General features: G+C 37.7%; 1 protein-coding gene across 1 annotated transcript; it reads right to left on the bottom strand.

The window, feature by feature from the left end:
• Positions 1-45: 45 nt before the first annotated feature.
• bag6 (BCL2 associated athanogene 6) lies at positions 46-27,941 on the bottom strand. Its single transcript, XM_052107454.1, has 25 exons — positions 27,597-27,941; positions 27,024-27,122; positions 26,766-26,883; positions 25,942-26,186; positions 25,771-25,842; positions 21,841-21,963; positions 21,506-21,657; positions 19,505-19,634; positions 16,741-16,944; positions 15,373-15,592; positions 15,240-15,299; positions 14,721-15,040; positions 13,215-13,299; positions 12,683-12,996; positions 12,241-12,520; positions 9,268-9,437; positions 8,750-8,803; positions 8,554-8,656; positions 7,939-8,063; positions 7,580-7,714; positions 6,643-6,696; positions 6,369-6,533; positions 2,746-2,853; positions 1,183-1,329; positions 46-692 (listed from the first exon to the last, which is right to left on the bottom strand). Exons 2-25 carry the CDS (start codon positions 27,105-27,107, stop codon positions 597-599), a joined length of 3,564 nt encoding a protein of 1,187 aa, XP_051963414.1. The 5' UTR covers positions 27,108-27,122; positions 27,597-27,941; the 3' UTR covers positions 46-596.

Raw genomic sequence — 27,941 nt, 5'->3', positions numbered from 1 at the left:
AACATGCATTTGATTTTCCTCACAAAACACAATATGCACTGAAACTTGTGCAAAGTTGTTTAATCACAGGCATTTTTCTTTTTTTTTACATTCATGGTACCACATTACATTGCAAAAAAGGCTTAGCAGAGCTATGGGAGAGGCGAAAGGCAAGGCAAAATGTTATAAATCAATAGAACTTTAAATAACAGCATCATTCTTCATAGCTTTCAACATTATTAGTTCAGTCCATTTCATTCTTATCTGACATTTCTTTAGATTCAGTTACAATACTGTATCTGACTGGACTGACTCATTAAAACAGATAATATTTATGGTAGAGCATGCTGGCAACAATGTCCCTCTGATCAGATGTTTAGTGTGCATGAGAGCACCACATCCAGTCACACATGATCCACACACACCGAACAAATAAATCTACTGAACAACACAAAGATGTGGCTCAACTATCAGAACCCTTTAATAAAAACATTTATAGAAAGGTTTCCTTCTGGAGAGAAGCCATCTGATGACGTGTGTAAATTCCAGGAAATAAAACAAGTCCCACGCAAAGGATAGGGCTGAGGTGGAAACATGTAAGATGGCCGGTAGGAAAGTTATGAATCTGGAGTAAAGACTTGATGTGTGTTTGGAAACCGTCTAGAATTGTAGTCAGGGTCATCCTTTACTCGTTTCTTGATGTCATTTTTCATCTGAGAGAAAAGCAGATATTGTCGATCAGTTTTGTTGAATGTTGTTACATTGCTATTATTATACTGCCGTTACAAATTTTGATAGCTCAGACACAGACATGCACAACACTTTTCTTGATATGTATACACAGCATTGGGACACATAAGCTACACTTAAATGTACGAATGTCATTGGATTACAAAACAATATCAAACAAAGTTAATTATAAAAAAAAAAAAAAAACAGCAACATTTTTTCATACATTTTGAACACAAATTCACACAGTGTTTTAAGTGTCAAAATAGTTGACACCAATCCATTTCAGTTCAAAGGTTTAGATTTGTTGTTTTTGTTTTGCTTATATGCATAAGAAATCATGCATGGTTTATTTTAGTCTCTATACAATTGCCCTTAATACAGTCAAATTATCATATTCATCAAGATGCTTAAATATATAATAAATGCATAAAACAAACTGACTTTTTACCATTCAGTTTCATTACACAGTACCTGTTGACTGTATGCATCCTGAACCTCTGGTCTTTCTAATTCTCCTTGCAGGGCATTTGGGGCTGTGATGGGTGTTACACCTGCAGACCTCACGGCTTGGCTTACTGCCTCTGAGAGTGACAGTTTGGGCCCGTCACTCTTCACCATCTGTGAGACACACACGATAAAATGTAATTGTGCTTTGCAAGCAGAGCAAGGGTATACAAATCTGGCAAGCAGGTTAATGACTGAACAGAGAAAAAAAGTAAAGATTAGTAAAGAACAAATCTCTGTTTGGTTATACATTACAGAGCAAAGCAGAACTATAAATGTTTTAATACTTTTTATGAATGTATTAATTCCAGACCTTGAAATCATAACTGTAAAATTGTTCAATTTTGAGATCATCGGCAGTGGCAGTTAGCTGCTTGGTCGATGAATACAAGACAGTTAGTTACAAACTGTGCCAACAGCTTGGTTAATGAATAAATGTAGTATTTCTTTTCAAATAGTAGACAACTTTTTATTAAATATATAATGTATAATAATGTACAGATTTTGCTCTTATGGAAAGAAATTGGTACTTTTATTTGCCAAATTGGCATTCAACTGATCAAAATGTATAGTCAGGGCATTAATAATGTGAAAAATTACAATTTGAAAAAAAAAAATGTAAACTACTTCAGAGTTCACATAAAAAACCCTCGACATGCAGCAATGGCAGCTTTGCAGATCCTTGGCATTCTAGCTGTCCGTTTGTCCAGATACTCAGGTGACATTTCACCCCACACTTCCTGTAGCACTTGCCATATATGTGACTGTCTTGTCAGGAACTTCTCACTCACTTTACAGTCTAGCTGAGCCCACAAAAGCTCAATGGGGTTAAAATCCAAAACACTCTTTTCCAATTATCTGTTGTCCAATGTCTGTGTTTCTTTGCCCGCCTTTTCTTTTTCGGTTTCAAAACTGGCTTTTTCTTAACAATTCTTCCCATAAGGCCTGCACCTCTGAGTCTTCTCTTTACTATTGTACATGAAACGTGTTGAGCCGGTAGAATTCAATGAAGCTGTCAGCTGAGGACATGTGAGGTGTCTATTTCTCAAACTAGAGACTCTGATGTACTTATACTCTTGTTTAGTTGTACATCTGGCCTGCCACATCTCTTTCTGTCCTTTGTCTTTGAAGACTTAGTGTACACCTTTTTATGAAATCTTCAGTTTTATGGCAATTTCAATGTATAGCATTCATTCCTCAAAACAATGACTGACTGAGTTTCTAGAAAAAGCGGCTTCTTTTTTGCAATGTTTTACCTAATATTTACCTTAAGACACGCCAGTCTATTGCAAACTGTGGTAAAAAATAAAATAAAAAAAATCTCTCAACTGGTCTACCACTAACTGTAATTAGAATTAGGCCTTTACTCAAATTGTTTTTCTCTGATCAATGAATGTGCATTTGGGAAAAGATAACACAAACTGCCCTCTTTTCTATTTTTCTTTTGAGTAATTGCTTATATTAAAAAAATTATGTTGTATCTTTGCTACTTTTAAAGTGTTCTGAAGAAATGGATAATGTAATGTTTACCTTCCTGCGCTTGGCTGGCATCCCGTGCAGATATGCATCAGAGAGAGGAGGTTGGGCCTTCATTTTCCTCTGACTGATCTGATCTTGTCTGATAATGGGAACCCACTCCTACAAACAATAAAGCACAGATAGCTCATCAAGCCTATGCTCAAAACAACATTCAATCTTACAGGTCCCATGATCTGGATGAATATACATAATGTCAGATTCCTGGCATATGAGGGACCAGCTCATGGAAACTTGCATTTATTTTTGAATAAGCTGTAGGCTAAGGAATAACAATAACAGGTTTAAGAGTTAGAAGTTTTTTTCCAACAATTAAAATGTTAATTGGAAAGTATACAACAGTTCAATGAACAAGTACATTTAAAAAAAATTAGGAAAAACGGAGTACGGTCATAAAAACGAATTTGTGTATGGAACTACTTTATTACGCGGCCAGAATCTGACGTTGCTGGTTCAAAACAAATGATGCATTCAAACGTCCATTAGTAATTCAAAATGTTCACTTCAGAAATAGTATCACGGCTTGTGCTGCTTCTAACAAGTCATTGGATAAACAAGGATAGACGAATGGATGTGTGTTTGTCTGAGAGAGAGAGAGAGAGATAGATGGAGAGTGTGTGATCAACCTGTTGCCACACCCAATCAGAGATGCTTACAGCTTTCTGAAGGTCAGCTTTCTCAGTGGTATATAGACGTCCAAGTGGGGTATTCCTCTAGTTCGGGGTAGCCGGTGCGCAAATGTCATTCACTATAGAAACATCTATGTCCTCCGCCATTTTAAACAGTATGTATCCAATGTGGAAACTCACAGAGAGCTGTTTTATGTAAACAATGACTAACGGATTCACCTAACAGATCTGCACTGCTCTTATGCCTTAGTTTAGAATCAAATCTGGACGAGAGAAGTTCCATGAGCACTGATGGTCTGACAGGATCAGCACTCTGATGCTTTGCTGTGTGTGTATATCACTCTGCTTGTGTTCATGCCATTCTAAACTAAGGCGTAAGAGCAGTGCAGATCTGTTAGGAGTTACGGTCTTTATTTTTGAAATTACATATGTTAACCAGCAAGTGGTGGCAAAAGATCATTTTTGTGTGTAATATGAGCCAGTTGGTGATGTAAAATGTATCCGTTAGTCATTGTTTAAATAGAACACCACTCTGTGATCGCTCCTATTACCACTCCATCACTTAAGCTAGGACACTGTTTTACTTTTTTTTTTTAAATCGCTTACCGAGTTTCCAAATAGGATACACACAGTTTAAAAATGGTGGAGGACATCGCTGTTTCTATAGTGATCGACTCTTGCGTGGCTACCACGAAATAGGGAGAAATACCCCCGCTTGGACGTCTATATTCCACTGAGAAATCTGACCTTCAAATCTGACAGCATATCTGCTTGGGAGTAGCAACAGGTGAGAACACACGCTCCGTGTCTCTCTCTCTAACACACACACACACACGTTTATCCAATGACTTGATAGAAACAGCACAATCCATGATACTATTTCTGAAGTGAACTTTTTGAATTACTAACGGAGTTTTGGACGAATCACATATAGCACACTTGCTCTAAAATAAAAGCAGTTGGAAGAGAGAGGATATTACATTTTTTTTCAGCAAACTTAACATGTGTAAATATTTGTATGAACAAAGATTCAAAAATTCCGACATAAACTGAACAAGTTTCACAGATTAATAGAAATTGAATAATGTGTCCCTGACCAAAGGTAATTATAAAAAGTAACAGTCAGTATCTGGTGTGGCTACCAGTGTGGCCACCAGCTGTGTTAATTACTGCAGTGCATCTCCTCCTGCAGTGCACCAGATTTGCCAGTTCTTGCTGCGAGATGTTACCCCACTCTTCCTCCAAGGCACTTGCAAGTTCCCAGACATTTCTGGGGGGAATGGCCCTAGCCCTAACCCTTCGATCCAACAGGTCCCAGACGTGCTCAATGGGGTTGAGATCTGGGCCCTTCGCTGGCCATGGCAGAGCACTGACATTCATGTCCTGCAAAGAAATCACGCACAGAAAGAGCAGTATGGCTGGTGGCATTGTCATGCAGGAGGGTCATGTCAGGATGAGCCTGCAGGAAGGAGGATGTCTTCCCTGTAACGCACAGCACTGAGATTGTCTGCAAGGACAACAAGCTCAGTCCGATGGTGCGGTGAAACACTGCCCCAGACAATGATGGACCCTCCACCTCCAAATCGATCCCACTCCAGAGTACAGGCCTTGGTGTAAAGCTCATTCCTTCGATGATAAATGCTAGTCTGACCATCAACCCTGGTGATAAAAAACCGCGACTAGTCTGTGTGGAGCACAATTTGCCAGACCTGTCTGGTCCAGTGAAGGTGGGTTTGTGCCCATAGGTGACGTTGTTGCTGGTGATGTATGGTAATGACCTGCCTTACAACAGGGCTACAAGCCCTCAGTCCAGCCTGTCCCAGCCGATTGAGGACAGTCTGAGCACTGATGGAGGGATTGTGCGTTCCTGGTGTAACTCGGGCAGTTGTTATTGCCATCCAATACCTGTCTGGCAGGTGTGATATTCAGATGTACCGATCCTGTGCAGGTGTTGATAAACATGGTCTGCCACTGCGAGGATGATCAGCTGTCCTTCCTGTCTCCCTGTAGTGCTGTCTTAGGCATCTCATAGTACGGACTGCAATTTATTGCCCTGGCCACATCTGCAGTGCTCATGCCTCCATGCAGCATGCCTAAGGCACGTTCACACAGATGAACAGGGACCTTGGGCATATTTCTTTTGGTGTTTTTCAGAGTCAGTAGAAAGGTCTCTTTAGTGTCCTAAGTTTTTCTAACTGTGACCTTAATTGCCTACCATCTGAAAGCTGTTAGTGTCTTAATGACCGTTCCACAGGTGCATGTTCATTAATTGTTTATAGCTCATTGAACAAGCATGGAAAACATTGTTTAAACCCTTTACAACAAAGATCAGTAAAGTTATTTGGATTTTTACAAAATTATCTTTAAAATACAGTTTGGGAAAAGGAAAAAGGGACGTTTCTTTTTTGCTGAGCTAGAAGAACAGGGAGCCCTGCAACAGATGTCATGGTCCCCACAAAGCCCCCCACTGAACATTGTGTCAATCTGAGATTACATAAAGCGACAGAAGCAATTCAGACAGCCTAAATAGATAGAAGAACTGTGACGAATTCACCAAGAAGCTTGGAACATCCTATCTGCCAACAACCAAGAAAAACTGTGTCCAGGTGTACCTAGGAGAATTGGTGCCGTTTTAAATGCAAAGGTTGTCACACCGAACACTGATTTAGCTTTTTTTTTTTTTTTTTTATGTTTACTGGACTTTCTCACAAGTGCCTAAAACGTTTGCACAGTACTCTATATATATTTAAATTTTATTATTATTATTGTAAAGCTTTCGTAAATTATGTTAGAATTTGTTACTGTCTTTAATTTCTGCTGATTTTAACACATCATTGTATAACAGTATGGTAAAGACAATTAGATTTTTAGGGGAAAAAATTTGATTTTTGATTTTGGGGTGAAATATGACCCAGACATGTTTGTGAAATTCACCAACATGGAAAACAAATAATGGTTAAACACAGAAAAGATAGAAAGAAAACTCACAGGAGGCAATGCAGCTGCCCAAGCTTCAGCATCCCTCCCTGTCTCCTCTCCTCCGACAGCTCCCTCTCCTTCTCCAGCTGAAACTCCCACAGCTCCTGATTCATGGGAGGAGGCCAGAGCTTCCTCTGCTGTAGTAGCAGGTGTGGGAGAATGACTGTCCCCCATCTGAACCATGTATGGGAGAGGATATAGATATGATATAATTATACCTTAATGTAATATACATTAACCTTAACAACCATTCCCTTCAAACCCATTTTTCATATTAATTTACCTCCACGTTTCGAGGCTCAGGTTCCTGTGTGTGCCTCTCTGCTGCTTCTTGACTCTTTAAGACAGACAGATATAGCAGTGAAACAGTAAATCACAACCCTTTTGTTTCAGTAAACTGATGTATTTTAGAAAGTGTGCATTACCATCAACACTGCACTGCAAAAGCAAAAAACAGTCACTCCACATTCAGCCACAACAGATGTATAACTGAAATTGTGTCTCTTAAGACTTTGATCTGTCCTGTGACAGACGGGTTTGACTCAACTATGCTCAGATTCAGAGAAAACAAAATGAGCGTATTTTAAAATCCACATTTGTCTAAACAATTAAAGCCATTCTTTCTTAGTTTCAGAGTTGAAATACAGTAGTTACTATGTTTTTGCTTTGTGACACAAAAACAGTAGCCCAAAGTAATAGACCACACAGCCCAAGTGATTTAGTTCACCTAAGCAAAGTAGTTTCAGAGGTGGAGCAATTTATTGAAAGATTAAGGACAATTTTTTTTTTTCTTTGGAATAACATGAATTTCTGAATTGTAAACAAGTAAATAGTGTCAATTCTGATTTCATGTTCACTTAGAATTTTTTTTACTTAAAAATAATCATAAAATAAAATGTTTTTTTTTTTTTATATTTAACATTTTTTGTATATATTTATTTACAGGCTGTCACTTTTATAGTGTTGGAGACAGAGGAACAGGAAATTTTAGGGGAGAGAGGTGGAATGGGATTAGGAGAAGTCGCAGGAAGGATTCGAACCTACATCAAAATATTTAAATAATGAACAATTTTCAAGCGTTTTCTACACACAGTTTGTATCCTGTTTACCAAAACTACATTGACTATGCAAACATGTATTACATACTGAACAATGATCAAAACTGTTCTAAAGACAGTATCTTATCTGTAAATGTACTGTATGAGTGAGTAAAATCGAACCTGTCTGTGGATGACATAATGCGTAATCTGTTCCTCGGTGACCGGGATATGCTCCAGTATAACTTGCATCCTCATGGTCATCATACTGGTTAACCAGTTCACCAGACTGGGATTAACCTCTGCTGACATCGTTCTCTGGGAGAAGAGAAATTACAGATTCAGGTATAGGCACAGTCAAAACACCATATATATCTAGCCTAAAGCCTTTCTTAAAACCTAGATTATCAAATTTGCTTTATAAATGCAAACCTCCACCAACGTGGAAATGCTTTATTTACAGAGACCTCACCATAGGCTTCATAATAAAAAATTAAAAAAGAGGAAAGGGGAATCAGAAATCATCAGTTTTGGGTACTAACAATGCGGTGGTTGATGACGGCAGTAAGGGCACTTTGTTCTCCATTTAGACAGTAGAGGTTGAGGGCAAGACACTCACAGAGAGCTCGGTTACACAGCTGTAGGAGCCGAGGTCCAAAAGTTTGATCTGATGAAATGTAAACAAAAAAATATTAGATAATAATGTTCATCTTTAAAAAAAAACTAAAATGTACTCCAGTATAACTTACTTTCTTCCGTGGAATACAAACACTAGATGTGAGGAAAAACATTATCATCAGTCCCCATTCACTTTCATTGCATCTTTTTCCATTAAATGAAAGTGAATAGTGACTGAGGCTTTCAGTTCTTTTGCGTTCCACAGACATAATTCACACAGGTCTGGGTTTGAAACAACATGAAGAATTTTTGGATGAATTATTCCTTAATACTAAATAGAGCAACTAAAATATAGTTTTTTTCCCCCCTGTATTCTACACAAAAAAGTTCCAACAGTGGCTTGAGACATAACTTCAAAGCAAAGATAGATAAGGAAATACAAAACTGTACGTGGATATTTAAAATGTTTTTAATGTGTTGGGTTTCTGAATTTACATGGAGACTGATCTCATCTGACGATGCCTATTGTCTAGACATACCGCTGCAATGCAGTATGTGGGTGGCGATGCCAGTTAGTTGCTGTTTGAGAAAAAACCGGTTTGTCTGGGTGATATCCACTCCATCACGGACTGTGACAGTTGACTAGATGAGATGAACATAAGAGTCACATACGTCATTCCCCACTGTGTGCAGAGCAGAAATCATTTTAATCTTGGAATGGATCATGGTTCTTACAAAACTTTCTGTGATGTATTCCTCAAGTTCAGCGATTAAATCATTGGCTGCTGTCTGTTAAAACAGAAAGAGAAACCAGAAGACATAAAACAAGTAATAGAAAGAGAAATAGACAAAAGCAAAAACTAAGTGTGCAGGGAAGCAGCCTATTAATTTGGCTCAGGGTCTGTGGTTAGGGCAAAAATTATGCATGGATTCTGTGCTGGCCTAGAGACAACACACAAATGTGCATGCAAACATTATGATTAAAAACGTTGTGTACACTGTCTGAATGCTGTCACAGCGATTACATTTTATATAGACAGATATGTGTGAGTGATATTAGTTGATTGCTAATAGACAAGGTAAAACAAAATATGGCTATATTTTGAACAAAAGCACTTTCAAACAGACAACTACAGTTACTTCCTGGTTTGCATTTCCTTTTTGTGAAAGCAAAACCATCAAACCCTGCAAACATTTATTGGGATATACACCTGCCTACAAGTGCACCCTGATACTGCTAAAGTATGACTTACAGTGATATTAGCCTCTGTGGGTTCACGGCCTTGCAGGAAGTGCTCAGTGAAGAACTGGGCAAGCTGGGGCTGGATACGACCAAGTGGCTGGTGCTGCCCGTGGAGCAAAAACACCATATCCACCATGGAGAAATTCTGACACACCAGAGCCAGAAGATCACCAAAGAAACCTAAACACACATAACCACATGTAAGTGAAGCGACAAGTTTCACACCAAAGCTCAATACTTAAAGGGTCAGTTCAACCAAAGATGAAAACTGTCATCATTTACTCACTCGCATGTTGTTCCAAACCCACAAGATATTTTTTCTTCCATGGAAGGAAAAGTAGATGTTAAGTATAATTTCTCAGTCCATAATGGCCCAGATATACTTCATACAAAATAGAAGTATGACCAGGTATGACATCATTTAAAAGTAAATCTGGCCAAAAATAAGGTGTTTTTGCATTCGTTTCGGTGGTTCATAACAGCTAATCTGGGCATACTTTTAGGAAAACTTCTAACCTGTTGCTAAACACCTTCTTGCTGCTATTGGTCCACGTCATCAGTAGGTGTGACCTGAAGCTCCACCTACTGCTATGTTTATGTTTATGCAATTTTGTTTTTGTTTAATTAGACTATAAAAGGAATCAAATCTACGCAAAGTGCCCATTCACTAATGTACCATCTGCTGCGAAAGGCATTCAAACATCTTCCCAAAGTAAGATATGCCTCCATCATTGTCTTCAATCAGAACATTAACACTATTTTATAAACCTATCTTTGCAGTACTATCAGTGCCATCATAAATTACAAAAACAGAGTTTAATCAGCACATGTTTTGGCTGCGTATAGCATGTTAGCGCATTAGCGTCATGAATTCAGAATGTAAACAATATAAATGTAACATTATCTACTGAATATATACAGTTGAAGTCAGAAGTGTACATACACTTAGGTTGAAGCATTTAAACAACATTTTTAACCACTCCACAAATGTAATATTAGCAAACTATAGATTTGGCAAGTCGTTTAGGACATCTACTTTATGCATGACATGAGTTATTTTTCCAACAACTGTTTACAGACAGATTGTTTGCCTTTTAATTGACTATCACAATTCCAGTGGGTCAGAAGTTTAGAGAAAGGGATTTCTGTTAACTGTGTTAAAGTTAACTGTGCCTTTAACCCTCTGGGGTCTGAGGGTGTTTTGGACCCTGGAGAAGTTTTGACATGCCTTGACATTTGTGCTTCTTTCAGCTGCTTAAAACACATTAATGGCTAAAGTCTGATAACACTGTATTCAGCACAAACTGGGCTACAATAATATGTGAGCAACACTGTGAGTACATGTTTGCATTTTTGAGAAAATAACGTTTATGCATGGTTTTTGAAAAAACAAAATTTTTAAGTCATTGAAATAAGGCCATATCACACATACTAAACATTTGTCCATAAGCCTTTTGAGAACGGGATCTTGTAGCCTACATTTGTTGCTACAAAATTATGTGAAAACCATCCTGATCACTCATTCATACAAGACAATATAGTAATTTAACTTTTGTAAGAACTTTTTTTAGTGTTAGAAAGGTCAAATGCGAGGAGGCGTGAACTATCATGAATACTGATTGTAATTCACACCTGAGGAGACAAAGACCCCTCCCCTAGGCCTATCAATGAGGAATGTGACAGAAAGAGAATGAATGTGAGGAGACTTAATGATCAAAATCAAGTTAAGTTAAAAGTAATCTGACTATACATTTCCTTTACATAAAGACTTTATTTAATTTTAGACCTACACTACCGTTTAAAAGAAGACTCTTTTCTGCTCACCAAGACTGCATTTATTTGATCCAAAATACAGTAAAATCAGTGATATTGTGAACTATATTTACAATTTAAAAGAACAGTTTTCTATTTGAATATATTGTAAAATGCAATTTGTGATCAAAGCTGAATTTTCAGCATCATTACTGCAGTCTTCAGTATCACATAATCATTATAATATGCTGATTTTCTAATATGGGCATATTTAAAGTGCATTTTACTAATTTAACCTGAACACATATTTGCAAGCACAAGCTTTGTTGATGATAATGATGCAGCATAAACACTAGTTAAAATCTAATCTAAACATTCATATTATATTTATATCATACAGCATACAATTTAAATGCCTGCTTTAGCCGAAAAAGCATTTCAGATTTATGCTCGCAAACCCAGAGACTGCTGACAGCTCACTCTTTATTTTACAAAAACACAAGGTTTTGTTGTGATTGTAAGTGTACACAAATAAAAGTAGACCCTTTATAGTCTCTAATGATATCTTACACTTATCTGTAAATGACAGAGAATTTTATGTTGTTTCCGCTGTAATGACGAAAAAATCCAGCAGTACATGCCGACCCCAGAGGGTTAAATAGGGTGTGTCAGAAAAGGGCAACATGAAAAATGTGCAGTCCTGGGGGGCCTCCAGGACCGGTTACAGAATCACTGCTTTAAATCCTCATAGAGTTGGTTAAAACAGCTTCTTTTACCGACCTCATATGAATTCCACTCATAGAATGAGCCATAAAATCATTGATAACACATTTTAATGTCACATTAGTTTATATTTTACATGTAGTGTCCTCATATTTAAATGCTCCTCTAAATGCCTCCCACAGCAGGGTGACTGGTGTCTGAATGTTCACAAACAGCATACCATTGTAAATGGCTGTTTAGAACTTCAGAACCCTGAACGAACAACGAATAAGAACTTCTCTGAATGTATATCAGGGCCTAAACATCCCACCTAATATTTCCTGTTGTGTTCCATGGAAGAAAGATATTCATACGAGTTGGAACAACATTATTTTACTATAATGCTATCCATTTGGAGGTTAGAGAAGTATGAGAAACATTTAAAATGCAGTTTGTCTTAGCAAGCCCCACAAAGAAGGAACAAGAAGAAAATAAAAGGAAGAAAAAGAGGCAGAAAAAAGGAGCTCACCCATAGCGTCACCAGTGCCAGGAGTGAAGATGTTACTAGTCTGGGAGAGCCTCTGGATGAACTGAGCGATACTCTCGGTTTCATTTTGAGGGGTACCTAGAGAGCCCATCATGGTAGAAAGGACACCCTGCACTATCCCAGTGAAGAGCTCAGGGTTCAGGCCCTCACTGGCTGCAGCAGCCCCAGGAGCAGACGCTGCATTTGGGGTGACCCCAAATGCAGTGGGGGTGGAGGCAGGAGGCTGTCCAGTGGGAGGCTGAGAGAAAAGTGTTTGGGAAGCCTGATGACAGAGATGCATATCATATCATGTATATCTTATATATACCAGCATGCATTACAAGAACAATGAGAAAATGGCAGGCAAAAAGAGACCAATCAATCAATAAAAGCTGAAACAAAAAAGACTTCACTGATTAAGTCTATAAAGAGGAAATCAGTTTGCCTGCATGAAATCTGTGACTCCCTGGATGAAGGTTGGGACCCCAGGCATGGTCACTGTTACAGAAGGGCCCTGGCTGCCTGCAGCAACAGCTCCACCTAGAAGAGACCCCAACAATTGCTCCAGGTTTCCCCCTAAAGGAGTTCCCTGAGGGGGCGGAGGTGCAGTTCCAGACTGGGGAGTACTGGTGCTGGTACTAGTGCTGGTACTATTAGATTGTGTGGGTCCAGAGCTACTGGTGGTGGTGGATGGAGTGCTTGTGGAGGAGGATGTGGAGAAGGTGAATGTATGCTGGGAAGATGTGGAAGTTTGACCGGCTAAGGATAGAAGAGTGAGACAGATTAAACTATACTTGAATGGATTTGCTAAGACTTTCCTTCGCATTCAGAAAATGGTTTTAGTTAAGAAAAAAATGTGCCCTTCAAGCATTCCATCCCAAAGAGTGTGTAGCCATCAGCTATCAATCAATACTCGGAGCACATGAAATGTTATCAGTTTGACAGAAATGAACAGTTCTTGTATTATGCAAATGTACCCATCTGTCCAGCTGCCCCTGTAAGAAGCTGTCCAACCAGACCACCGATCATCTGATTGAGAGCAGTCGGAGGGATGTGCCCAGGCTGAAGGGAAACAAAAAAATCCTTATAAAGCATGGTACAAATTAACACACGGTGCTCAAGTGCTGAATCTGAGCCGGACTTAGAATTAAGCGATATAACTTGAGCAAGAATATGAGTAACTATCAACTAAATTAAGTGTTATTTTGTTTATAGAACATCACACTCGCAATCCTGTTACTGTGCTGAACATTAGCACAGCTGTGATTCAGATGAATGCATGGGGCCACACAATTATAACTCTGCTCTGTATCACAGCATGACTTGCTTAACAGTTTCATAAACAATAAATAAATATTAAATAATGCTTTAGACTGAATACGGATTCCACACTTCATGTTTTCTGCATTGCTTCTAGAGGATAATCAGCAGAATTATACAAAATAGATGTAAATATGATAAATTATTAAACATTATTCACATTAATATTATACACATATAGCCAAAATCATAAAAAAATAAATAAAAACAAGCATTCACAAAAACTCCATTAAACCATTAAAAATAGATTGAAAAGACTGAAAAATTAATTTAAAAATAGAGAAAAATTCAAATATTAAAAACATTTGCTTTAACTTTGAGCTTATATAGAAACCAATTTGAATTGTTTTTTATTTTCCTTTTATGTAAACAACATTGATTTAAAATGCAATGTATACTAATGAACATGCAAGGGGTGGCAAACGTGTAGAAAATTATTAACTCTTTCCCCGCCAGCGTTTTTAAAAAAAAGTTGCCAGCCACCGCCAGCGTTTTTGATGATTTTCGCTAAACTTTAATGGCCCGCAGAATATTTTCTTCCATGAATATATGAAGATGCTATATATCACAATAAAGATCTGAGCCTCTGCTTTTAGGCAAAAAAAAAGTTTTTTTTTTTATCTTCATTTGTTCTTTTTTTATTGCGACTTGAACAGAGGTCGGTTTTGTCAAAAACAACATTTCAGACAAAAGCTGATAAAAAGGCATGTTTATGTCTGATATTTTGAGCTTCTCAATACTCCTTTTCTTCATGTTTGAGACGATCGCAGTCTGTTTCTTTGATCAAAGAGTGTACTCTTTCAAAACATGCGGACGGGTCTTCCTTACCGTATAACACCTAAAACACGGAAACCCGGAAAATTCCGTGTTTGGCAGGGAAAGAGTTAAGGGCAGGTGTTTGAATTCTCTTTCTAAAATAAGACACTTTTAATTCTTGTCAATATCATGAAAATATATTTTTACAACTTTAATCTCTAGACGTCCAAGTATTTCACTTCTCAGTGTGCATATTCATTTAAATTATTACAAATTACTAATTGGAACGTTTTCTGATGCAGTGAAATGCATTTAAAAATATTGGTCCAAAACAGCTCATCAAATTTCCTGCCCTGTTTGGAATTTACACTTCTGAATTCTAGATATACCATGAGAATTACATTCACCTGTCCTGGCTGTTGGCCCATCATAGGTGGAACAGCTGCTCTGAGGTTGATAGTGGCCCCTCTTGTGGCAAAAGTGGGACTAGCCATCCTGTGTGTAAATGAGGGTCTGGTGAAAACCACTCTAGCCTGTGGGGGATATGGGGGCATAGGGGGAGGAGTAGAGCCAGAGCCAGCATTTGCTGCAGGTGTGGTGGTCTGTTGCGCCTGCTGGCCAGTAGAGGCAGCATTTGCCATGGCCATGGCTTGCTGAGTGGCTTGGTGCACAATGGCTTGCATGAATTCTGGAGGTAAACCAGGAATCTGGGCAGTAGGGGGGGCACCTGCAACATGCAAACACGCATGCATTTACACACACATATGCTCAGATTTACTCTTATTCACTAACATTCTGCCTAATATCTCAATATGTTTTTCATGGAAGAAAGTCACATAGGGTTTGGCAAAACATAAAGGTGAGTAAATGACAATTTTATTTTTGGGTTAACTATCCCTTTAAGATGAAATGATCTGTGGATTTACCAGGCTGTTCAGTGCCAGCAGCATTCTGTTGTCCATTAGTCTGAGCAGTGTTTCCTGAGTCTGAAACATTTAAACACTATTAATTTCCATTAAACAATGCACTAAACATCCAATACACACTAATGAAACCTACCATCAATGTTCATCTGCATCATTACCACAGGCTCCATGGTTTGATGACTGATCCGGATTACTCTGGGCACTGGCTGTCCACCCTGCTGACTGGCTGAAGCATGCTGACTGGAAGGCATCTGTCCTTGCCCTTGCTGATCTGACTGGCCAGTAGACTGAGGTTGACCCTCAGCTGCTGGTCTGCCATTGGCTGACATGTTCATAGTTGTTCCAAGATTCACCTAAAAACAAGATAAATGTTGGAATGGGCATCATTCAGTAATTTTGTAGTCGAGTAATCTAACACATAAAAAAAGTAGTTTAACTACCTATGTTTTTCTTTTGAAAAAGATACTGTACATTCACTCAAGGCAAGATTTTAAAATAACAATTAAAAGATAGAAAAATAATAATACATTTTTTTTTACCTCACCCGGAGCTTACTTAGAAACCACTTTAAACTGCTGCCATTAGAGAAATGCAAATATACAAACTCTGAGTCTAGAAAAAAAATTCAACAAAACTGACATTTCTAGTAAAATTAAATATGAATTAATTGTAATTTAATGTTTTAAATGAATTATTTTATTTGTTGTATCTACTGACCAACCAAATCAAAAAGCTTTTAAACCCAATTACCATTATAAACATCATTTCCTGAGACTTTGGAAAATCACTTCTACTGAAAACACCTCCACACTCCTCTATAAACCATTCTAAATAAAATGTGAAGAAAAAAACATGAAACTTTCACTTTCAGAGTCATGCACGGCACGTTTCGTAATGCACAAGTCTCTGACCCCATTTACACCTTGTATTAAGGTGCGTCTCAGGTGATCCAATCACATGTGATCAGGTGAGACATGTCGCTGTTTACACCTGGTCCCATAAATGCATCTCATGTGACCACTTGTGTTCGTATTTCGAGGGGACAAAGAAAGGATGAGAGAAAAAATATGAAATTTTGAGCAGAATTCGTTTTGTGTGCTTCTCATCTGTGTCCCTGCATGTCGATACCAGACAATCTAAGAAAGGTCTGTGAAGATCTCATGTATATGCAAGCACATCTTTAAATTTTCAGATCTGATGTTTGTATCCTTTTAAAGCCACTCATAACCGTTTTAGCACAGTGGCTGATTGGCAGGTGAGGGGAGGGGAGGTGCTGTCAGGGAAGCATCAGGACAGATTAGAATTTACACCTCAAATACTATGTGGTCGCATGCATTTTTGACTTCCTTCGTATGTGGTATTTTGTGATCCTATAACAAAAATTTTGCACCTCATTAACACTTGTATTTAACTCTGACACTTGGGTTTGGATCACGATTTCAAGACGACAAACACATCTTAATAACAGGTGTAAACAGGGTCACAGAGATCACATCCTCACCTGCATGGGGACGTGATGAACGCCCCCTGGGGTCAGAACAGAGGAGGTGTAGTGCGACATGGGCCGAATAACGTGCAGATGTCGTGGAGGGGAACTCAACAGGTTACAGCGCAAGTCACTCAGGGCAACCAGGGCATTGCCTAGGAGACGGAGAGCTTCACCCACCACGTTGAGAATGCGTTGGTCCTCATCCCTCTCTTGGGTCTGTTGTTAAAATCAAAAGATACTGTAAAACTATTTTGCCCATTAAATAAGATAATGTATATTGTTTAATATACAGTGTATCCGGAAATTATTCACAGCGCTTCACTTTTTCCACATTTTGTGTTACAGCCTTATTCCAAAATTTATACATTCATTATTTTCCTCAAAATTCTACAAACAATACCCCATAATGACAATGTGAAAGAAGTTGAAATCTTTGAAAATTTATAAATAAAAAAAAATAAGAAAAAAGGAAAATCACATGTACATAAGTATTCACAGCCTTTGCTCAATACTTTGTTGAAGCACCTTTTGCACCAATTACAGCCTCAAGTCTTTTTGTGTATGATGCTACAAGCTTGGCACACCTATTTTTGGGCAGTTTCTCCCATTCTTCTTTGCAGGACTTATCAAGCTCCATCAAATTGGATGGGGAGCGATGGTGCACAGCCATTTTCAGATCTCTCCATAGATGTTCAATCGGGTTCAATTCTGGGCTCTGGCTGGGCCACTCAAGGACATTCATAGAGTTGTCCCGTAGCCACTCCTTTGTTATCTTGGCTGTGTGCTTAGGGTCGTTGTCCTGTTGGAAGATGAACCTTCACCCCAGTCTGAGGTCCAGAGTGCTCTGCAGCAGGTTTTCATCAAGGATGTCTCTGTACATTGCTGCATTCATCTTTCCCTCGATCCTGACGAGTCTCCCAGTTCCTACCGCTGAAAAACATCCCCACAGCATGATGCTGCCACCACCATGTTTCACTGTAGGAATGGTATTGGCGAGGTGATGAGCGGTGACTGGTTCCCTCCAGAAATTGAGGCTTGCCATTCAGGCCAAAGAGTTCAATCTTTGTTTCATCAGACCAGAGAATTTTGTTTCTCATGGTCTGAGAGTCCTTCAGGTGCCTTTTGGCAAACTCCAGGCAGGCTGTCATGTGCCTTTTACTGAGGAGTGGCTTCCATCTGGCCACTCTACCATACAGGCCTGATTGGTGGAGTGGTGCAGAGATGGTTGTTCTTCTGAAAGGTTCTCCTATCTCCACAGAGAAATGCTGGAGCTCTGTCAAAGTGACCATCGGGTTCTTGGTCACCTCCCTGACTAAGGCCCTTCTCCCCCGATCGCTCTGTTTGGCCAGGTGTCCCGCTCTAGGAACAGTCCTGGTGGTTCCAAACTTCCATTTACAGATGATGGAGGCCACTGTGCTCATTGGGACCTTCAATGCAGCAGAAATGTTTCTGTACCCTTCCCCAGTTCTGTGCCTCGATACAATCCTGTCTCGGAGGTCTACAGACAATTCCTTGGACTTCATGGATTGGTTTGTGCTCTGACATGCACTGTTAACTGTGGGACCTTATATAGACAGGTGTGTGCCTTTCCAAATCATGTCCAATCAACTGAATTTACCACAGGTGGACTCCAATCAAGTTGCAGAAACATCTCAAGGATGATCAGTGGAAACAGGATGCACCTGAGCTCAATTTTGAGTGTCATGGCAAAGGCTGTGAATACTTATGTACATGTGAATTTTTCGTTTTTTTTATTTTTAATAAATTTGCAAAGATTTCAAACAAACTTCTTTCACGTTGTCATAATGGGGCATTGTTTGTAGAATTTTGAGGAAAATAATGAATTTAATCAATTTTGGAATAAGGCTGTAACATAATAAAATATGGAAAAAGTGAAGCGCTGTAAATACTTTCCAGATGCATTGTACAATATTATAATATAAGATCAAAATATAATAATTATGACAACTCTTCTCATGCACCATATACATATGAACAAAGATTAAAAGACCTTATTAAACTGCTATCTGGAATACTTGATTTTAGTTGGTCAATCGTGGAAATCTACAGCCAAATATTTTAGTTAGAATGTTTACATTTTTGGTTATTTATTCCTTTTTTTTTTGTCAGCTCATTACCCAGGGACACAAAATACTGACATACTAAATGGACTGTACTTCTGTCCCATACAGCAATAAGGTTAAAGGATTTGTTCACCCAAAACTTTTAATTCTCTGTGAAAGATGTGCATGTCTTTCCTTCTTTGGCAGAACTGAAATGAAGATTCTTATAAGTACATTTCAGCTCTATATGTCCATACAATACAAGTGAATGGGTGCCATGAGGCTGCTGACTGTTTGAGGGACCAAAAGGAGTGAACTTATGACTTGTGACGCTATCACGCTTATGTCACGCGACAGCTCCGTGATGTGTCGACTGCTAGCAGGAAGCATTTTTGAAACGAATTATTTTTTATACAAACCTAACGATTTGCTTCAGAAGACATAAAATGATCGACAGGAGTCGTGCGGATTACTTTTATGCTGCCTAAATATGCCTTTTGGACCATCAAATAGCCAGCAGCCTGATGGCACCCATTCACTAGTATTGTATAGACAAAAAGAGCTGAAATGGTCTTACAAATATCTTCATTTCCATTCTACCGAAGACACACATCTGGGATGTCTTAAAAGGCGAGTCAATCATGAGAGAATTTTAATTTTTGGGTGAACTATTCCTTTAATAGAGCCCAACAACTAATGAGTGAGCTGTTTACATTGTTGTTGTAGTCTGCAGTTGTGGCCGCCTCTAGAATGAGGTGAGCTCTTTGAATGAAGGGCTGAAGTCTCTCCTCCACCCTCCTCAGCTCTGTCAACATCTCCACCAACTCAGCTGGGCTTGGGTGACTGATGGGATTACAGCATCAATTAATTGATCAATTCAGCATCCGTTTTAAAACATGGATCGCCAGGGTACCTCTAAAGTATTTGGGCAGTTTATGAGATTGGAGGAAATCAAAACTGTATACAGACATGATGTTTGATTAGGTGTGGAACAGTAACAATGTGTATGATAAACCACCACAAGTAAGTGCGAGTGTAGTAAAGAATAGTTAATTTCATTACAGTAATTTGTATTGCAATTACTTAATTAAACGCCAAACTCTGCAGTCAAACAAACAGGATGGTTTACACTTAAAGATAACCTTTAGTTATGCCTAGTTAAGCGTAGTTTGGCATGCAAAAAAAGAAAGTCATTGGTGGTGAGAATGTTGGTTTGTTTGACTTTTAACTTGTGAGTAGGATAAAAGAGTTGCGGAAGCTTTGCTTTTCAGTGGCTTATCAAAGGCATCTTAATTTAGGTAAACACCCACAAATGATTTTATGTTTCTGTGCTGATTACCTGTACATGAAACTGAGAAAAGGGTGACTCGTGTATTTGGATGCTTTGCATTACTTCTGTTTTGATAAAACAGAAGTGATCACATGACTTAAGAGTCTCAATGTCTGATGACAATAATAATGATTATGGTCAACTGAACAATAATCTTTGTTTCTCAAAGAGAGGAAACTGGAACACATCATATTGTTCCAAACCTAAAAGGAGATTTTAGCCTCAATCACCATTCACTTTCATTGCATCTTTTTTCTATACAAAGTGATTGGTGACTAAGACTAACATACTGCCTAACAGCCCCTTGACAAAATTGGAACAACATGAGGGCGAGTACATGACAGGATTTTCCTTTTTGGGTGAACCATACCTTTAAAGCAAACTTTTAACTTTATTTCTAGTGGTAACAGGTACTTATCGAATAATATATATAGCTCAGCAGTTTGTATGAGCAAGTTGTTAATTTACTAAGTGAGGTTAAATGAGATGAAAACCACATTTCCTAACCAATAAAATGTCAACAATGTCTAGGTAGATTGAAGTCATGCCTACTGCTTCACTACCGAAACTCTGTCTCCTGGTTTAATGAACTCCCTCGGTTTCTGCTCACGTTGTAGGTGTTTGGTTTTAAAGTATCTTTATATTTCATACAAATTTAAAGTCTGAGGGGAAAATAAACTGAGACAAAAGGAATCAGGTATTGTGGAACTGAAAGACTGAAAAACAAAAGGTTACGTTTCTGTATCAATCTATTAGTCATTCTATTGAAAGTGCAACACACAGAATCCAACACTTTTTCCTTTGGCAATTTACCAGTAATTTAAATGAGGACATGTTTATTGCATACTGATGATTTAAATGAAAAATGATGCACTTAACCAAATAATGAATTAGATGTCTTAAAAATGTACATTCATTTTGAGTTTGTTCATTCATTATAAACAAACAGATACTATAATATGCAAAAGAGGAAGAGCAGTTAATTTGTGTCACATGTATTCACCAGGCTGTGACTCTTCCAAAATGTTAATCAAGAATGATTAGGATTTTCATTTAGATATTCTTCCCTAAATACCACATCCATAACAGGTCTGTTAGATCTATTAGAAGATCAGTTGTAGTCAAAGTTTAATAGAGTTTTATGTAATTGCATAATTAGGATACAAAAACATTCTGTATTTGGCTACAAAGCCTTTACAAGTATTTAGTTAGCCAATTCTGCATGACTGCTGGGTCAAATGTTTGATTTAAGGCTTGTGAGTAAATGTTTAATAACAGATTAAATATGGTCAGTAATCAGTTTGGCAAAAATAAATCTCCAAAAAAGTGCATCCTTAAACCACACATTAAGCAAATAATTACATTGTGACTAAACTGATCTCACCTGAGGCCTGCTGTAGGGGGTGGAGCACCTTCAGTCTGTGTGGAGGAAGAGGAGGATGGTGGGGTGCTGGGAGGAGGAGGGGAAGTGTCCATGGGCTGTGCAGAAGGAGATGGAGTGGAACTGGAGGAGGTGGGTGGCGGTGCAGAGTCCTCCTGGGAAAAGGAGCCAATGATTTCAAGAGAGAATAAAAGGAGAAAGAGTAAGGTAAGAGAAGATGACAGAGAAGAGGGGATGAACAATGAAAAAGATGGAGAAAATCAATAATCAAATAACAAATGTGAATGCATATTTATTTCTTCTTGAAACCATAGTATGTAATTAGCAATGCAAGGTACCTCAAGTATTTGGATCAAAGCACTGGTGTCCCTCAGCAAGTTCTCAGCCAAAAGCAGCCGAAGTCTAGGCTCACTCTGCAATGACTGGTCCAAATCTATTTGAACATTCACAGATCCATTGCTCTGCAAGAAAGCAACAGTGAATAAAAAAACAACATAAAATGTATTGTTCTGGTTTTAAATTCTGATTGGACGTGCCACGTTTGAAACAACTGTGAATTGCAACAAATGCACAACTGTGACTAGATGTCAACTGATATGGGATATTTTTTAAATGGCTGATGCCATTGTGTAGGGTGTAGTGTATCACAGAATTTTATATAATACTAAATTACATGTAAATTGCCTAAAAAATGTATTAACTTTTATTTAACATTATATTTACTCAAACTTTAACACAAAATTTTAACTTTGCTCAGCATCTCTTCTATGAGTTGTGCGAAGTGTCCCGATCTAAGGGGGAGACTGAAACGGCACTCAGCTTAGGCACACTCATGCCTCGAGCACGAGCACTTAATGCAGCTAGATTAAGACATGATGGCTCTTGACTTATTGACTCATAATATATGTGTCACTGTGTGTTTCTTACAGTGAAGATAACTGACAGTACACAGCGTTATTATTATGAGAGAGGTTTTTTTTTTGTGAGTTTAAGCTGGATTGAAGTGAACAGAAAGGTGAGAGAGGTAGTCTTAGCCCCGTTACACACTGTTTTGGCTTGTTTACCAATATAAATATATAAATCTCCTTTAAAACAACATACATTTTCTTTAGCAGCTATACTGCATTCTTATTATCTGAGAATGCTGAATATAATATTAAAAATATTTTAAAATGTCAAAAAATCCTTTAAAAATAAAATGCATTCGCCTGAGCAGCAGCATATAAGATATTTAGAGTTGCTTTTAGAGAATAGATCTTGAATAGGAGTATATTTTGTCTTTACTGCACTCACAGAAGAATAACCAAGTGAAAAAATACACTTATATACAAAATACAATGATATTTAAGCTACATTCTCTTAAAGCAAGTCTAAATGTTTTATATGTTGCTTCTAAAGTAAATGTATCTTGTTTTAAGGATTTTTAGACTATTTTAAATGGAAAACGAGACAAAAAACACTTGATAACAATATAATTTTTTGCAGTGAATTTCTTTACTGAATTAAACTTAATAAAAAGTATTATTTTACCCTTAATTCAGTAAATGTCATTTAGAGGTATTTTTAAAAGATGGGTTTGCCCTCTTTAATGTTAGTAAGTACATTTAATACAACTTTTTATGTCAGGGCACCAGCTGAATAATTGGTTAAGAGCTAATGATTAATCATTGCAATAATCGCCAAATAATATTTCTACTTAGGTATGCACCAGGTATCGGTACTGAAGTTTTAGACGGATTGGGTATCGGTCCAACGAGCCCGATCCAAATCCGATACTGCGTGTTTAGTCATGTTCGTTACTGTCAAGCTCCCAAAATTAGATAAAAGACATTAAAGTGGTTCATATGAATTCCTTGCATTTTATTCAATGCCACTTGAAGACGTGTGATAGCTCTGTGAATCATAAAAAGCTGTGTTTAATAAGTAAAAATCCAGTATGCACATGCAGCACCAACGTGTTAGTGAATGGCGCTACTATGTTGACACACACATAAGCACTCAAACTGCTAGCACTCGCAGCTATTTGTGCAATATCTCAGATGTAGATGCTCAATAGTTCGGTTCACTTTTAATATGCATTTAGAATGGCACTGGTGAAGCATTTTACCAGAATTTGAATAAGAAGCTAATTAAATTACTGTGATACTTCCTGGAGAGTTCAAAATTTCAAATATAAGGCATGAGGTTTTTAAAGTTAAAGGTGCACAATTGAGATATATTACTATATATTACTATTATATTATATTATTATTATCATCATCATTTGTTTACAAATTATAACAATATTTAAGTTGAATGGGTTCCAAAAAATAACCGTGTGAATGAAAAGAGAACTGATATCTTATAATAAATGGCTTCTTTTCTACTGATGACTTATACTGGAATTAGTTAATTTTGCTGCAACATTATCCAGTATACTAGTTAACAATAAAGTTGTTCTTAATAAGCTACACATTAATATTTAAATATGTAGATAGAGGTTTGTGTTTCTTTACATATTAAAGAGCACACCCACTTAGTTCCACACAATAATGTAAACTGATATTCTAAACTGATTACGCAAAATACAAAAACACCGTTATTGGATTGGGATCGGGCGATACTGACATTTCCGGTATCGGAAGAGAAAAAGTGCTATCGGTGCATCCCTACTTCTAATAATCGTTAGATTAACCGATTATCAAAGTAATCATTAGTTGCAGCTTTACAGGGAACTGTTGAGTGAGAGAGAGAAACACTGAGCACTTTAAACATCATGAGCTCATATGTGTTTGTTGCGGATATGATATGCTGGACTGTTTAAATTAGACTGTTTTGCACACCAGTCTATTAATGTGACAACACGATGGCACTAAAACCAATCAAAAACTGTGACTGACACATCTCAGACTGCTCCTTCACATGCAAGCGATTCTCAAAACACTCGCGGCTTAAGAAACTAATACCCAAGCGAGAAAATCTATCGGCTGATGCTGATAATTTTAAAAACAAATCTGCAAAATATAGATCTACCACTACCTGTGACCGCACTTTCTATATTTATGTGCCAAGTTTTAGCCTACGTTTAGGCTAATAAACTAAATTACTTAGCAGAACATTTGTTTCACTTGTAATAATAAAATATTTATTAAATATTATTGTCATTTTGCTGATGGCAGGTTGCATCCTTTACATTTATGCATTTGGAAGACATTTATGCATTTTTTTAATAATCCAAAGAGACTTACTCAAGGTATAGTATATTTTTCAATATTCTAGTAAGTTTTTATATATCATTCAATATTTTAGTATGTTTTTATATATCAAAATACTTATATGAGTTTCCAGGCCTTTGTGTGACCCAGGAGAGAGCATATGAGGTTACTAAAAGTGTTGATGCTGCAGAGAACACAAAGAATGGTATACAACCTTGAAAAACAGGTGTATTTCTTCAAAAACAAAATATGTATTTCTTCAAAGACAAAAGGTGTTTCTGTTGGTCAGCAGTATTCTAATATATATCCTTGACGATATCTCTTATACTTTTAATCAGTTATTATATGAATGGTGTCTTGTTTTAATAAGCTAAATGTATGATATCCTTGCAGCTGGTGTTTTGCTTTTTCTGTTAATCAGCAGTATTTTAACATATATCCTTGACGATATCTCTTATATGATGTGTTTTTGCCATGGTGTTTTGTCTTGATGAGTTAAATATCTTTGGAGCTTGCATTTTCTTTCATTAATCAAATGATAATGTGAAGGAACAAACAAGGCCGCGAAACAAACAAGGCCGCCTCATTGTAAGGGTTTCCATGAACTATGACATATGTCCAAAATATGTGAAGTTACCAGCTGATGTATGTTTTTTAAAAATAGATAGATGGGGGATTTTCCACCAATATTTAATTAATGAAGGAGACAAAACATATTGGTGGCGAGGGAAAGAGACAAGGGCAATAATCCCATTGGTCAGAGATAGTGGGTAAAAGATAACAAAAGGTATATAACTGAGAACTTAGGAGGATAATGTCAGAACGGACAGCTGACCGGTCCCATGTTTGTTGGTGTTCAATAAACTACAACTTTGGCATCTGGAACTCAAGACTCCGAGAGTTTTCTTACAACTTAGAGAGATTCATCATGATTTTCCACGACAAAGGTTGACATTTTTTAACAGTTCCGGGCAACCCTGTGCTAACCAAGCAACTGCCATAAAAAAATGAGAATGCATGACGAACAAGTCTCAGCTACTGAAGAGCACACTTCAAAATCACACTGGAACTCACCCCGTTACTTGTACTAGCTCGAGGATTCCTAGCACTCTCTCCTAGACCTGTCATCATCTGCTGAATGGACATCTGAGGAAAGACAACACATGAATTAAAAACAAGTTACCACATTGAATCTACAATTGTCCATTCACATTAAGCCACCCATTTATATCCCAAAATCTCTACCTGAATTTGCTGAGGGTCCATTATGTTAACCGGAAGATTAAAAGTACCCAACATAACATAGCTGTTGCCATTGCGATCATGTGTAGGTCCGAGAGGGATCCCCTGAGAGTTGCTGCTAGCGTTTGGGTTCTGATTTCCTCCCTGTGTCCCACCAGAGGACCCTGGAATGCCACCCGAGCCGGAGCCCTGCTGGGTAGACTGCGGTGGGGCTCGCTCCACCAGGTGAATGACTTTTCCATCCACATCTGTATAAAACAAAAGATGGCAGGGACAGTTTAGAGAAATAACAAGACTGCAATGTCAAAAAGGGGTAAATAATACTAAGCACATTCTGAGTTGTACCTAAGAAAATCAGAAGTTATTTTGGTCAGATATATATATATATATATATATACACACACATGCTAATGCTGAATGTTATGTTATTCCAAAATCTGGAGGCGTTCCTTAATTCTCTGGAACACAAAAAGGTGATGTTGAGTAGAATTACACATAAGTTACTATTCCCTGTCAATGCCATTTTTATTATTATTATTAAAAAAATATCAAAACAAGCAATGAAAATCATATGGGTTTGGAACAGCATGAGGATGAGAATGAGTAAACAATGACAGCATTTTTATTTTCTGGGCAAACTATCACATTAAGTGTTACGCTCCACTTGAGACACCACAGAAACCTGTTTTTGCTCTGGAAATTAATTAAATGTTCTCTTCATCATGATGACAACACCAAAAATATTCAATAATTTTCTTCAAAAGTTCCCTCATCCCATGCAAATCAGATTTGATAAAAAAAAGCTGTTTTTATGCAAATCAACTCACTGTACTCTGTTAGGGTTTTCTCATCTTGAAGCACTCTGCCTTGGTAAATAAGTCTTTGTTTGTCAACAGGAATTCCAACTGAGGGTGATATATGATCCTTGAACTCTTTCACCGTCATCTAAAGTGAAACAAGAAGCTGTAATTTTAGTAAACACTCAGCAAGCAGCTTAATATGTTTTGAGATGGAATAACGACAGGAGGGTAAATCATAAAGGACAAATGAAAGTCAAAATGTTCATTATGAAAAATCCAGCTCACCTGTGATTGCACTTTGTAACTCCTGCTCTGAGAGTCCAGGGTTTTGACAGTCACCTCTATGTTATTGCTTACTTGCTCTTCCATACTGACTGGAGTATGCTTAAAAAACATAACCAGTCATTTGCAAATGTGACACTTTAATACATAAAATCATATATTAGCCTAACTGACGTTTCTCTTGCACTGTCGTACCAAAGGAACTGTGTTAGGTTACAAACAGGCCAAAACTGGCATCTAAACTGCCATACACACTACCTTTCCAAGTGTTTCTTGACTTTACTTGAACCTACATGCTATAAATATACAGCCGGTAATATAGCCAGTAATAGGTATATAAACTATAAAGATATGTCGATAAGTCCTAAACACCTGCAACTCCACACACTCGCCGTCTGCTATAGTCATTAGCTGCTACATTACCACCAAACAATCCAGCGTTTTAACATAACATAAAAACACGCATTACAGATACATCTCTCATTCACTCGTAATAACTGGTTCCCAAATACAAATTATAAACTAATAAGACAAACAAAAGGGTACACAATGTTAGCTCGCTAATGCGTTCCCTACCTTGAAACGCTGTTATTCTTGGTAGAATTTGGCTTGTTTGTTTATATATACATATACACTAACTTTCTTAACAGTATAGTTGTATTTAGCGTTTGTTGGTACAACAACGACAACAGCTTCACTAAAACATTTTTAATTAAACGAAGCTAATAGCATCGGGCTATCACGCTAGCCGGTGTCGCGCTGCTATCATGAAGGTACACCCCGTCAGCCAAACTCTCGCGATATTCTCATTCGCTGTTTCTAAGGTTTAGTTTAAGTTTCATGTCATTGGTATGGTTAATGTTAGATAGGGTTAGATGGCAGCTATGGTGGCATGTGTAGAGATTACGTGGCACCCCAAAT

This window comes from Xyrauchen texanus, chromosome 36 (genome assembly GCF_025860055.1).
Source record: "Xyrauchen texanus isolate HMW12.3.18 chromosome 36, RBS_HiC_50CHRs, whole genome shotgun sequence".
Lineage (NCBI taxonomy): Eukaryota > Metazoa > Chordata > Actinopteri > Cypriniformes > Catostomidae > Xyrauchen > Xyrauchen texanus.
The sequence above is the reverse complement of the archived record's forward strand: the minus strand, read 5'-3'. Positions and strand labels throughout refer to the sequence as shown.